General features: G+C 37.0%; 1 protein-coding gene across 3 annotated transcripts in view; it reads right to left on the bottom strand.

Annotated features, from left to right (window-relative positions):
* Positions 1–14,847, bottom strand: part of DCC (DCC netrin 1 receptor) — a 1,087,479-nt gene that overhangs the window by 302,072 nt on the left and 770,560 nt on the right. For all 3 annotated transcript variants that reach the window (XM_034642890.1, XM_034642891.1, XM_034642892.1), the window contains exon 9: positions 7,853–8,007. In XM_034642890.1, coding sequence (XP_034498781.1) covers positions 7,853–8,007 — 155 coding nt within the window. The remainder of the gene's footprint in view (positions 1–7,852; positions 8,008–14,847) is intronic.

The following is a 14,847-nucleotide window of genomic DNA, read 5'->3' as shown; positions in this document are numbered from 1 at the left end:
TCAAAAATTTTGTCCCTAATTCTTTTGGTATTATTCTACCCATCTTATTTTACTTTCGATCCCTAGCACCTTATAGAGGCTTGGGCATGTAGCAGGTGTTCAATAAATGCTTTTATAGACTTCATAGACTAAAAAAGCTTCTCGAGATGAGAAAAGGTACAAATACAGACATAAAAATAGTGTACTCTCCTTCTGTCTTTATTTTTCACTAGCCACATTCACTAGCTCTTTACAGAATCAGATATAACTGAAGGAATTCCATAAAAATGCTCAGCTTAGCTGTTTTATCTTTGGAGTAGAGTTTTATTTGGCTGCCCCAGCATGATGACAATATCCCTAAAGATGCCCAGCTCCAGTTTGCTCTAATTCAGTTTAGCAAGCAACCTACTTTGATTTTTAGTAGGGTGTATAACCAAACTAGGCAATTAAACCCAAAATCAATCTCTCTTTAGGGGAATGCTCTTTATCCCAGGCTGGATACCCATTCTTCTCAAAAACTTGTCATTATTATTATATTTCCATGTCCTCTTTCTTCATATTAATATCTCTCTATATTATTATATATCTATATATCTATATATAGATATATGTATATAACATAGATAATATTGATAGATATTATATAGATAGGTAATATCTATATAATATAGATATTATAACTTATATAATTTCTACCAAGCAGATAGCTTCTCTAGATGTTTGATTATACCAGTGGAAGAGTTTTGAATTATGCTTTGTGCTCAGAGTAAAAGAAAATAACAGTGAGCCAACAGAAGCTTTTGGGTGAATGGAACATACACTGTCCCAATGTTGAGCTCAAGCAATAGGTAATCTTTGTCCTTCATCTTTAATTTTGCTTTGAGAGACACTTACCTGTTTTTAACCTGAGAAAATATTTAGATACCTTTAAGTAAGTAACCGGAGAATATGTTCAGATCTAGATTCTGTGGGCTTTTAAAAATAAATCTTTTATATTTAATTTTTCAACATTCAAAGAGGATTAATCTGTTAAACGTTCTTAATGTTCTGTTTAGAGCAGTTGCCACTAGACTACCAGTCCTTGAAAGCCAGAAGAATACCTGACTTGCTTTTGTAACCTCATGTACTAGGTTAGTGTCTAGATTAATGGTGTCCAATCGAACTGTGTGCAATAATGGAAACATCCTCTGTGCCATCCCATGTGGTAGCCAATAGCATAAATCGACCATTGAAATGTGGCTAATGAGGCCAAGGAATTGAATTTTTAGTTTCCAACTTTATTTAAATTTTAAGTGTGACTTAACAGTTGAAATATGGCTAACGTGCCTGAATTCTGAATTTTGTTTTACTTCAATGCATCTAAACTTAAATAAACATGCGACTAATAGTTACTGTACTGGATACTGAAGGTCTAGAACTTAGCACAAAAGAATCATTTTTGATTGAACGAATAAACGCATGAATGAACTACAGAGTGATTTGCATTTGCTTTGAGCTCTTCCAGTGTGATTAAACAACCCATCCTCCCAAGCCTACCTCTAATTCTTCCACTACTATATTTCATTATAAAAGACATAATGCCTCACCTAATTGACCATTAAATCCAAATGGATTACTTAAGTCTTCTGTTGCTGAGGATGCCAAACTATAAGCCTTTAATGTCTCTCATCTTGTATTTGTATACCTAAAAGCATGTTTTGCAATGAGAGACCTTTTAAATTGAATTAGCATTTGTGTGCTACCAAGAAAAGATGGAATGTCAGTACTTGTCATTAATTCTTTCTATGATTAACCTACAGTCATGCACGTGACCATGCAACTGGACCATTTTTCACTGGTTCATGGTCAACTTTCCTACCACAGTCATCCCAAATATTCACTCAAATCACCACACAGTGCACTTAATAGTCAAAAACCAACTCACATGATAAAATAAATGGGTTAGACAGAACTATGATTACTTGATTTGTTTAATTTATAGAAGCATGATGAAAAAAATATAACTGATATTTACTATCTCGGCCATACATTAAGTATGGATCAGATTCTACCAGCAAATTTTAAGCAGCCAGCTATTTATAAAATGGCAATGTTGTGACACATTTTATGGGACAATAAGAGTATTTTCTGATCTTAAGACCCCCAAATTTAGTTAGGGATGCAAAGATGTATATTGGGCAAAATTAGAGGACAAACTGGTCTATAATAGCCTAGTAAATTACAGGCAGAGGATAATTAGGGGAAAAGTAATAAAATATATAAATGCCTGATTGTATAGTAATTGAATAAGTTCCAAAATATCAATAAGGTATTATATTAGCTTTATTATCTACTGAGTGTCCCACTTTGTTTGTAAATGCAAGGCAATTGGGATTATGTTTCCATTTGATCCTGTTAAGGTCAGGGAGCTTCTCTCTATTGACTGCCTACTAGATGCCAGGTAAGACTCAGGAGCTTCCCATATGCTATCACATTTATTCTTCACAACCTAGGAAGAGGAGGAACAAACCATATCTCCAATTTACTGTTGGGGGAAATTGAGGTCTCAAGGATTAAGAAACTTGACCTAGGATGCAGGTAGTAATGTTTGGACAGATAATGTTCAGAGACTTATCAGTTCCCTCCATAACAACCATATATGTAGGGATATATATATATATATATATATATATATATATATTCCAGGAAGATATAATATATACCTTGGAGATCTCTCTCTCTCTCTCTCTCTCTCTCTCTCTCTCTGTCTCTCTCCAGGGAAGGAGGATAAAAGCAAATATGCCTATTCCTCTAGATACTGTATTCTAAAGTGACTCAACTTGGGGGGTATCTCTCACTCATCTTTTCAGTGTAAATATAATAGACTAAGAATATTACTCATAACTCAAATATAAAAGAGTTTTGTGGATAATTGGGTTGTGGTCTAGCAAATAGGCTTCCCATTCTAACTGAAGCCTCCAGCCAGTATGTGGTCCATTTTAGCATCCTTCATGATTAAACTGCCTTAACAGCATCTTAAAGGACCCCAAATAATAATTCAAAAACTCTTCACATGTGGTATGAAAAGATTAGACAAGTCTTAAGCAGGCAGGGGCTTAAATCTGGCTGATAATACAGTGGAGAAATTATACACCACAAAGGCAGGGGAAAGAAGCAAGGGTTTAGCAAAAGGAAGATATAATCAGGGGGCATAAACCTTCCTATAAATCAAGCTTTTCTATTCTGGGTGATTATTTCATAAACTGGATCTTGGGCTGTTGATCTCTTTAAATGATTACTACAAAATGTATGCACTTTTAGAAACAGTTGCTGGCTGATTTATATTTCAGACATATTTTCCATTAGTGTTTATTCCTTGAGAATATGGTTTTCATAATAGAGTTGATATTTTCAAATATTATGGAAAACTTGAAATTCAATTTGTATGAAAGCTATGTAATTTTAATGTACAATTACTACATCATATTTGGAAAAACAGTGATAAAAGGAGCAACCGAACACATACCCAGATGAGACACATTTTCAAAAGATAAGAACATTTTGTCAGGGAAAGAAATAAAGATAGAAATGTCCCCTCCCCCTCCCCCTTGCCTCTAAATTCTGAAATTCCAGCCAAATAATAAAATCAGCCTTTGAACTTCCTCTAAAAACAGAGAATAGTAGGCTAAATGGGGGGGAGGGGGAAGCAAGTGGAAAGAAGGGAGAACGCTAAGGGAAGGGGAAGAGAGCAGAGAAGAGGAGAAGAAATGAAGCACAGGATATCTAGAATGTTCTATCTTCCTCAGCAGTTGGTATACTATTGAGCAGGCTTGAAGAAGATGAAGTGTTCCTCATCCTAGACATATTTTTAAATTGCCAAAATGGCATTTTGTGTTAACAACAGAAGATAAAATACACATGCAGTACCTATTAGTCATGACAACATAATTTATTTATCCTAATGTCTGTAATAAAGACAGCAAGTGAGCTACACAGTACTCTTAATCTAAATGAATTGAAGGAGTTGGCTGTTTTGCACATCTAAAGGATATTCTGAATGTACTGTATATCTAGGCTGATTAGTTTCTATCTACCTATCTAGGGAATAAGAGGTGAATTATCCAAGGTAATTCTCAACAAAACAGAATCAGGTCACCATCCAAGTAAACAATGGCTTGCAAAGGAAAGAATTCTTACTCCATATAGTCATAAGAACAGAAGTGATTTAATAAATAGTACTATTACTAAAGGCCACAGTATGGTTAGAATTCTAAGGCTATTATCACTGCCCTTAATGAAAAGAATTCAAAGCTCCTTCATGTTACTAAAGCAGAAAGATTTTACATTTCATTTTCTGGGGAAAAGATAACTTATATGAGACAGCAGTACTAACAAGCAGCATGCTTTATGCAGTCAGGCATTTAGTTTTATCATCATTTATGCTAATTTCTAAGCAAAGTAAATGCTTACAGAGACAAGCACCCAGTGAGGTCCTCCACACAAATTCTTAGACAACTTTCTGAATGAGGAGAAATGGAAGACATACAAAGGTCTGAGCAGCTGTCTTTGAAATACACTTATTTGAGGAGGCTGACACAATGTGATTTAGGCATACAAAAATAACTAGACACTATGCCTCAGCCATCACACGTAATGGGCCCACATGTATATCCATGATTGAGATGGTAATATTTTACTTAACAACTTCTTACAAGTTCCCTTACTCATTTATTATTGTTACACATTTAGAATATTTGCTTCCTCAAGAAGCTTCTGAGATCTGTAAGCGCTGTTATTTCATTACACACATATGCTTTTCTAACATGCCTCAGATGGCAGGGAACAGCATTGGGAACATTGCAGATGTTCATTAAACATACTTATAAATTGAATTATGGCATTGGTTTCTTTTTTTATAAGTTAAGGCCATATGCATGATACCAATAATCACTATCTGATTTTGTTTTTATTAATGATACTAGATATGGCAGAAAATGTTATATGATGAGTAATATTTTAATGAAATGAGGCATTATTTTTAGTTGGTGTCAAATTAAAATTACTTTCTTGTCCTTTGGCTTCGAAAAGTTGGCGTAAAAGAAAGGGAATTTAAAAAAGAAAAACCCTCTGGAAATTGAATTTTTTAAGCTAGAGACTAAGAAACAATGGGATTGATAGAAGAAAAACTAATGTTGCTCAATCTTAGAAAACAAGGCTGAGGGGCGCCTGGGTGGCAGAGCGGTTAAGCGTCTGCCTTCGGCTCAGGGCGTGATCCCGGCGTTATGGGATCGAGCCCCGCATCAGGCTCCTCCGCTATGAGCCTGCTTCTTCCTCTCCCACTCCCCCTGCTTGTGTTCCCTCTCTCGCTGGCTGTCTCTATCTCTGTCAAATAAACAAATAAAATCTTTAAAAAAAAAAAAAGAAAAAAAAGAAAACAAGGCTGACTACTTAGGGTTTTTACCAGACTGTAATGTAATCATGGCCAGTCAGCCTTGAAATGTACACTAAAACAATTCTAGGGATAACATTAAAATTAGGAAGTGAAGAATTCAGATAATTCATAGAAATTGGATCTTTTGAAAATGAGCATACTTTAAAGTTTAAGTTCTACCACTAGAAAATTGAATGAGGTTTTCCTTTAGAGAACTTTCTTCTTTTTTTAAAAATTTAAATTCAATTAGCCAACATATAGTACATCATTAGTTTTGATATAATGTTCGATGATTCATCAGTTGCACATAACACTCAATGCTCATCACATCACATGCTCCCCTTCATGCCCATCACCCAGTTACCCCATCCCCCCACCCACCTCCCTTTCCACAACCCTCAGTATGTTTCCCAGAATTAAGTCTCCTGTAGTTTGTCTCCCGCTCTGATTTCCTCCCATTCAGTTCTCCCTCCCTTCCCCTATTCTTCTCTGCACTATTCCTTATATTCCACATATGAGTGAAACTGTATGGTAATTGTCTTTCTCTGATTGAACTTATTTTACTTAGCATAATACCCTCCAGTTCCAACCCCTTTAGAGAATTTTTGATGAGTTTTTTAATTGTCAGTCTACAAACAACATGGCATATACCATTTTTTAAAAAAATATGTATTTTGATTTAATTTTGATTTAACTTTGTTGATTACAAATACCAAATAGTCATAAAAGTTATTGATTCTCTCTCTATATGACCCATTAAGAGTAAGTAAGTGAAGAAACTGATGACTAAAACATAGACATTGTGAAGCGGAAATTGGCATTATTTAGTGATTTAAATCCAAACACTTAAAAACATTCTCAAGAACAGAAACCTGGAAGTAGAACCAGTCTCGTTCTTGGGCATAACAGCCAGTGATGTTGCACAGGTTCCTGCACGGAATGGGGCTTAACGCCCTACCTGTAGCTTCTGGGTCCTGCCTGGGAGTCCATATGTCCTAAACATTTTCTGAAACCTATACATTACTATGCCTTTAGAGATGCTATCTGAGGTTTCATTTCTGTGAAGCAAATATTTCTAAGATTTGTACAGTTTAGGCCTCTCCCCCACCCCTAATAAATATTTTATTCCAATTTTCTTATCTTCTTTTCTTTGTAGCCTTGGCGAAGTGGAAAAAAAAATGTAGATTTTGCCAAATGTAGAACATGATACCAGCACCCAGGCTACCTATCTATCAGAGGGTTACCGCTCTCTGTTCTTCAACATGGTGATTTAAAGTACCCATGAAGTAGGGGTGCCTGGGTGGCTCAGTTGCTTAAGTGTCTGACTTCAGCTCAGGTCATGATCTCAGGGTCCTGGGATCGAGCCCAGCATACACTCAGTGGGGAGTCTGCTTCTCCTTAGCCCTCTGCCCCTCCCCACACTCATGCACACACACTCTCTCTCAAATAAATAAATAAGATCTTTAAAAAAATTAAAATAAAATACTCAAGAAGTGACATAATGCAAAGATTATTTCCTCATATTTACCAATTAAAATATTTCTAATATTTCTACTTCACCATCTTCCAAAAGCATATGAGATGATTCTAAAATGAAACCTTGTTTTAAATAAATGAATAGGAATCCAAGCAGAACATTAATAAAAAGAAAAAGGAGTAGATTTGCTGAGGTGTCTAAATCATGTCATTTGTTATAGGTAGTCCCTTCCTTTAGGCTTTAGATTATAATTTTTTAAATTTTTAACAAAATAACACTGGCAAACTGCTCATCAGTAATCAATCTTTTCAAATAACATTAGATGTTTGTAGAAAAAAAACCCAAAATTTTATAAGATTGATATCCTTCAAATGTACAGCCTTGGAGCTATTCTTTTATAAAGTAGAAATCACTGAATTATAATGTGGTCAAGGAACATTCAACTGCTTTACTTTGTGATGATGTAGCTTACTATAGTGATTTAAGTTAGAGGATAGTGAGATTGCCCAATAGAGATTATCTCTTTACATTTCTTGAGTGGAGTTTGGCTTTGGGAATCTCCTAAGGACATCTAGTGCATGTTTAAGTTCTTTAACAAGTCCCTGTATTTGGAAGTCCTGTGTGCTTGTTCTTTCACCTTTGGTGTTCTTCACAGACAAACTTGGGAAACCTAAAAAGTCAATGAAGGTGGCTGAAACCTGACACTGACGATAAAGGACTGGCTGGCAGTGGAAATCACTTGGGAAGTGAACATGGGGACTGGATGGATGGATTAGGCCTTGCTAGCTGTTAATTCGCCATTATGGCCTAAGTGGGGAGGCCATTTTGTTAAAAAGTTATCTTACGTTTAAAATCCTCAAGTTAAATATGTTGCTTCCAGAAATATTCCTTCCATTTTGTCACCTTAATTTCTATGAGAGGATTCAAGGGTATTGCCAGCAAAAAAGAAATACTTTCTTAATGTGTCCTTCCATGTTAATACTCACATTCAGGCTGAGTGGCCACTTTGATGGGTTGAGAACTCTCCCCTGGTCCCCACTCATTGTAGGCCACAACTCGGAAGGTATACATGGCTTCTGGCTTCAGGTTTCCCACAGTAAGCTGAAGGGACCCAGGCTGGGATGTGTTCAATGCTCGTTCCCTGGGAAATAAAAGTTTCAGGGAAAGATTATTCTAACATCAATACTTTTAGCCAAACCTTATTCAATGTGCCAAAGCAGTGAGGTGGACCAAGGTTTGCAGACTCATTACGTGCTGACTTCGCTGTCAATCAAGGCCTCTGAGGTTTACTATGAGAAGCAAACTGGAAGGGCCTCCACATAAACATTGCAGGGTTTTGGGGGAGCTCACATTCATGGGATTCCCATGAAACTCGCAAACAAAACTCTTTTCCCTAGACACTTTACAATTTAGAATTCAAAACTCATGACAAAGAGCTATTAAAATAAGAACAAACATCTGGAATGTAGACAGGAAGATGCATTTCGTAAACATCCGGCTAATGACAGAAATCAAGGTTTCAATTATTTCACAAATCGGTCTTTGTCAGTATTGCCAACAAATGCATTTATGCATTTTTTCTCATTGTATGAAAGGAAAAGGCAGATGCTAAGTGCCAATGTGCATGGAGTTTGAGCTCCTGTGGTTAAGTTAAGTGCATTTAGTGAAGGAGGGTGATTCCTTTCTACGTGAGGAGAAACTGCAACACATGTCTACTTGCCTTGTTCTTCAAGCCACATCTACATGTGTCCAGTTCATGTCCCAACCAAAAGCTTCCTCAGTGGTTCCAAAAAAATTAATTTCCTGATCCTGGTGCAATTTGTAGTACATATTAAGAGATATAGATGCTAACATATAAGAAACAATAACTACTAAAGTATTCTTTAAAGATACACGATTGTAGACACTTGTATCCTCGTCGGTCTCAGATAATTGACGGGCAGGTGAAGAAGGAACTTCTAAGCTACTCACTTGTTTCTTAAGGTTTCTGTTTCTAGAGAGTATCTCTTGCATCTTAGTGGGATTATATGTACATTTTAATTTTGCCATTTGGTTTTATTTTGTCTGGGGAGATATTTAAAATGAAGCCTAGTTTTCTGTGAGGGCAAAGTAGGTTTCCAAAAAGAAAAATAAAAACAAAGTTGTAAGGGCATTCATGGTGATTCTTGGGCATGTATGCAATCTGAATTTGACGGATATGACAGAGACTGGCTGAGTCATCCTCAAACCCATCTCTTCTTCTTCACATGCTGGATGGGATTTCCTGTGAGGTCAAGATGAAGGCGTGTGACTCAGTCTACACAGTGAGTGTGAGTGTACAGCACATGTGCTGATTCCGGGCCTGGCCCAGAAAAACTGCGCATGTGGTTACCTCTGTGCTCTCTTCCTTCACCCATGGGCTTGGGGTGGGCAAGATGGCTACTTTGGGAGCCATATACTGATGATAGAGGAGTCAATATTTGCAAGAATTCTGGAGAAAAGGTGGGAGAAGAACTGCCTGTCAGTCAGGAACATCCCTTTTCTACTTTATAGAATCAAACAGTTTTGAGTCATTATAAATTTCAGGGTTTGGCTGTTTTTGATAGCAGTTGGTGTTATTTTATCCAGTACCTCTAATAATTAAAATATATACCCTGAGTGGTTACCAGAGTCTAGGGTGAGCGAGGAAGAGGAAGTCATTCAGTGGGTACAGAGTTTCAATTGGGGAAGATGAAAAAGTTCTGGAGATAGCATGTGGTTATAGTTCTTTGAATGCACTTAATACCACAGAACTCCATAATTAAAAATGGTTAAAACTGCAAATATTATGTTATATATATTTACCACAATAAAAACCAAACAAACAAACAAATACCCTGTATGAATCTTAATACAGCCTAAGGTTTATGTACTTTTTTAGGCGTGCTCTGTTAAGTTACTGCAAGGCTGAACTGTGACTCACTAGTGGGGGGGGAGGCAGGGTCTCGGTGGGATTCAACAGCAACTGAAAGTAGGTAGGGGTAAGACATCAGATAATGCTCCCACATACCACATACCACACTGCTCTATTCTACCCAGCTAAGATTATTTAGGCCAACAAGTTGCTTTGTAAAAGAAAATATTCATAATGAGATTGTATACCTTGTGTATATATGGATTTTTGCATCTGATTTATTTTTCTTTAGCAGAAGAACTTTAAGATACATTGCCTCATGCAGCCCTTTTATATAGACAGGATGATTTTATCATCATCTTACAGATGCAAAAGTGTAATTTGAAAAAACAGCGTTATTTTTTTTTCAAAGGACTCATAGTTAGTGGATAGCAGAATTAAAAATGGAACCTGGGGCTTCATCCTTTAAATCCAGTATTGATATCACTCAACAATTGTGGGGAAACAATTGTGGGGCCTATTTGGATCATGGGCACTTTGGGTAGAAGACATAAGTTTCCAAAGGAGTAGAAGGGATGCTAGCATTCAGAAATCACTGTGAGATGAATCTGTCACCTGCTACTATAACTTTTCTAGCCATCCAAGCAACATAGTTGTCATTGAAGGTCAGATTTCCATACCAAACTTCTTGGGTATCTATAAGGAAAGACAGCTTTCATAACTGACTTTATTCAAGTACTACTAAAGAATTGAGTTGAAAGAGATGTGTTCTGGGACATGCTGGCCTAATCTCTTGAACAGGCATTCTTCAAAGGAAAAGGGGCAAGAAAATCTGGGTATGTCCATGTAAGAATGTCCAAGATCATATAATGAAAATATCAGTCACATGTAAAAGTAGATGCTGGATTTTATTATGAGGAAGGGAGTTTTAGGTTCCCATAATCTCTATCAGCCTCCAAAAAGTATTCCAAATTAATAATAGTCATGAAAAAAAGTATGTTCACTGATATGAACAATTGATGCTTCCTCCATATTACATAAAGTGTGAATAAAGCATTTTTAGAAAATACTTCTATGGTAGCAATCTGGAAAAAAAAATACAATTTAAGCAAATATAGTATGTTTTTCCACAACTACCTTCAACACAACTCTATACCTCTATTCTCATCACATGCTAGTACTGCCCTGGATTGACCACTAGTTTCTTCAATGTAGGCTCTTAGTGGCTTAAAACAATGATTTAATCTAAACATTTCAAATTTATGTGCCACTTTTCAGGAATCAGCTCATCTTATCAAAATGAGGTTGCATCAAAATATTTTGGACACTGTGGAGTGGATTTAGCATTCTTCAGTCTGGGATTGTTATTTTGATTTTCTAATGAAATTATCTGAGCCTGATTCCCCAGGTGCTGATTGGTGCCATGAAAATGTTTACCTCATAGAGTTTCTCAAGAACTAAATGAGATGCTGTATGTAAACCACATAAGACAAGAGGCAGGTTGCCTGCAAGTCAACTTGGAGTCTCGTATACATGGTATTTATTGCCGTTATTTTTGTTATTATAACAGAATATCACCACGACCTCATAAGAAATAAGCACTCTTGACTCTAAGAAGAGGACTTTTCCACAAAGTTTTTAGAACTAGGAATTTGAGGAGAGAAATTAATAGGCGGTATAGTCACAAAGAAAAAGATACATAAATAGATCTCATTGAGCTCTATGGGTCTGCTCCCCTATTACTCCCCTCAAACAAAACAAAACACTGTTTTTTGATATTTTCTGTAAGATTAATTTTGTTTTCCAAGATAAGTTAAATTGTAAAAGTGGTTATAACTAGAGGTATTGAATAAGTTCTGATAATGAAAATAGTAATCTTTAAAAGGGGGAGGCTTCAATGACCGCAAGCTGAGAAGGAATTGGGTGTTCCCTGAGTTCCACAGTGTAGCTGAACAGCCCTGTGAATGTGATGTCCACACTGCCGGTGGCTGGGTTTTGCTGCCAGGCTGCTCTGGTGCTTCCTTGGGTCCTACGAGGGGGCTCTTCAAACTGCTAAAGGCATACAAATGCATTCTGGGAAATTGGCATTTCCTGCCTGTCGTCCTTCACAGATTTGTTCAGTTCAAGCCCCAGAGATTTGCAGGAGGCTTTTGGTCACTCCTTTCAGCTTTAATAGTTGAAAAACAGAACATCACAAATCATTTCTCAACAAGTAAAGCCTGAGTTTGGAAGGGCAATTTATTACTCTGTGTTTCTCTGGTCTCCCAATAAGCCAATGGCAGCCACCGGAAGTGGTTATACTCTCCAGAGCCTCCACCTGGACCAGTTGGTAATTAGGATTTTCTTTCCGTGCACTCTGGTCTGTGCTCCTCTGTAAATGGGCAGATAAACACACTAGGTGCTGAAGAACAGAGACCAGTCGCTGTTAGGAGTTTGCCCAATGATTGTGTTGGGGTGTTCTGCCTGCCATTGCGCTGACTACCCCTGGAAAAAAGCAGCAGGGGCCCAGACCAACTTTCTCCTGGTGAAGTTCTACCCATGACTCTGAAGACATAATTGTCTTCAAATTCACAGAGCTCAGAGGCATGGTCTGTGGCATCAGATATATTGTTCGACAAAGCTTCATTACTTCACTTCTGTTCCCCTGACTCTCAGTTGGTAGTGTGGGGTTTGGGCAGGTTCAAGATTAGTTGACTGAAGTAAAGGGAACAAGTCACCTGTGCTTTCTAGAATCCATTCACTATAACTTCATCCACTGAAAATTCACGAAGAATATAAATATAAAAAGTCTGTCTCCTCCTACTGGCTGAAAACAACTGTAGGCAATTTGCCTTCTTTGACCTTAACATGGAGACCAGGAAGAGTTCATAAACAGGAGAAATTTCTTCCTTGTAAACTCTAGTTTTAGGTGCTTTAGGTCACCTGGTGGAGGTTTCTTAGACAGTAACAGCTATGTTTTAAATGCATATTCTTGGGGCACCTGCGTGGCTCAGTCAGTGAAGTGTCTGACTCTGGATTTTGGCTTAGGTCATGATCTCAGGGTCATGAGATCGAGCCCCGAGTTGGCCTTGGTGGTCAGCATGGAGTCTGCTGGTACTCTCCCCCACTTCAACCTCCCCCCTACTTTCTTTTTTTCTCTCTCTCTCAAATAAATAAATGAAATCTTAAAAAAATAAATAGAAGCACACTCCACACTCTTTGACCTAATAAAGACAATGCTGTTCCTTTTCTGAGATCAGATGGTGAAGTCTTAAGTGCTGGTACATTTTGAGGCATGAAGTCCAAGATGGTAGCATAGAATGCACCTCTGTACATGTTGCACTAAGACCTAACTCTGGTTAGACTATATTCTCCTATGCCTGAAACCCATCCCTGTTCTGGTTTGTACTTACAATGTACTGTATTATAATAACAGCTTTCCTGTTTTTTTGTTTGTTTGTTTGTTTGTTCATTTGTTTTTGTCATTGGTCTTCCCAGTTCTTTCTTCTATTGATGAAGATACTCTTCCAACATCTGTAATCTGTCAACTCCATGTCCCAAACTTTGTGCTGGCTGCCATTCTATGGTTTGGGGCACATCTTGAAGATCCAAGACCTTCAAGATGTGACCTAAACCTTTTCACACTCATTTACAATGAGTAACCCTGCCCCACAACACCATATCCATCTCTCCTTCTTGGTCTGTTGCCATTCTCCCTTTCATTAGTTTGGTTTAGGTTTTGTTTTGTTTCAATTATCCTGGAGTTACCTTCTCCTGACTCACAGTTCCTTCTCAGTTTGGCAAAAGCTTGTTCATTCTTCAAACCCAATTCAAATAAAATCTCTTGACTGGAACTTTCCTACTATCATGTCCTCTGATTCCAGCAGCATTAAATACTCTTTCATGCTTTTGCTGCTCTTGGTTTATAGATCCATTGTAGCACATATCACATTGTATTAATAGGCATGTCTATCTTTGACTCAGGTGTGAATTACTTTAGAAGAGAAGCCATATTCCATTCACATTTTGTTGGCACTCAGCATATATACCCATTGAATATAAAAATGGCTATGTTGCCAGTACTCACAAACTTTTAAATGAATACGTAAATAGATGTAAAAATGTTAATGGAAAATTGCATAACATCTCCACATACTGTCATCTCCAAAACGTTTAGAGAGCAGGATCTGGTTACATTTTTCTATCCCAGCTTAGTCCCTCTTAGTTTCTAACCCAACCCTTCTCGGGTTTTGTTTTCATTATTTGAAAACAGAGTGGGATCTATTCAAAGGAGCCTTTATAATCTAATATTCTCTGTTGGGAATAAAAAATCGTGTGTGTGTGTGTGTGTGTGTAACTGAATTCAGCTCTTCTGTATTTACATTTCAGAAGTAAGTAGACTTTTAAAGATTAAGCATGATACTGTTTCTCACCAGATCATTTGTAACAACATGTCGCTAGTATACATATTATGTAAACACATATTGTCTTGCCCAAGTGCACCAGGGTGTTAACGTCTAGTTACAGCTGTGAGGTGAGCAAAAAATGCTGTTTTGAGGTATCAAACACCTAATTAGTTGCTTCAAGGGGGATGAGTTACATTATTGGTGCTTTATAGGGAAGGAACTATGTTACTTTTAATGGAAAGATTTTTAGCAACCTGTTTTTATCCACTAAAACATCCTGGTTTATTTCTTCAATGACAAGAACGGTACAATGATGAGGAGATTCCAAAACTGAAATATGGTTGTCTACTAGAATAGGGCTCAAAATGGCAGCAGCAACAGCTACCCGATGCTACACTCCTTTTTACCCCAGAGCCATAAAGTTTGAAATGAAGAGCTATCTTGAAGGAAAAGTGGGTTCACAGGTAACTTGCCACCAGGTAAAGCATAATGGGAAATGGAGATCATCTAGTTAGTTGGTCAGAGGTATTTTGATTAAATTTTGGCTAAAAATTCCTTTTTTCCTTGAATTGTTAAAAAGCATAGTCTGAGGAACAGACCTTTAAAAATTTTATTTTACTATAATCTCTGTTTCAGCATCCAGTACACAATCAAGAGAGTAGTAATATAACAAATAGCTATTGTAATTAAACATTTTTAAAAACTACCTATTCATGGAAAAAAA

Source organism: Ailuropoda melanoleuca, chromosome 14 (assembly GCF_002007445.2).
Source record: "Ailuropoda melanoleuca isolate Jingjing chromosome 14, ASM200744v2, whole genome shotgun sequence".
NCBI lineage: Eukaryota > Metazoa > Chordata > Mammalia > Carnivora > Ursidae > Ailuropoda > Ailuropoda melanoleuca.
Note: the sequence above shows the minus strand (reverse complement) of the source record. Positions and strands in the feature narration are given on the sequence as shown.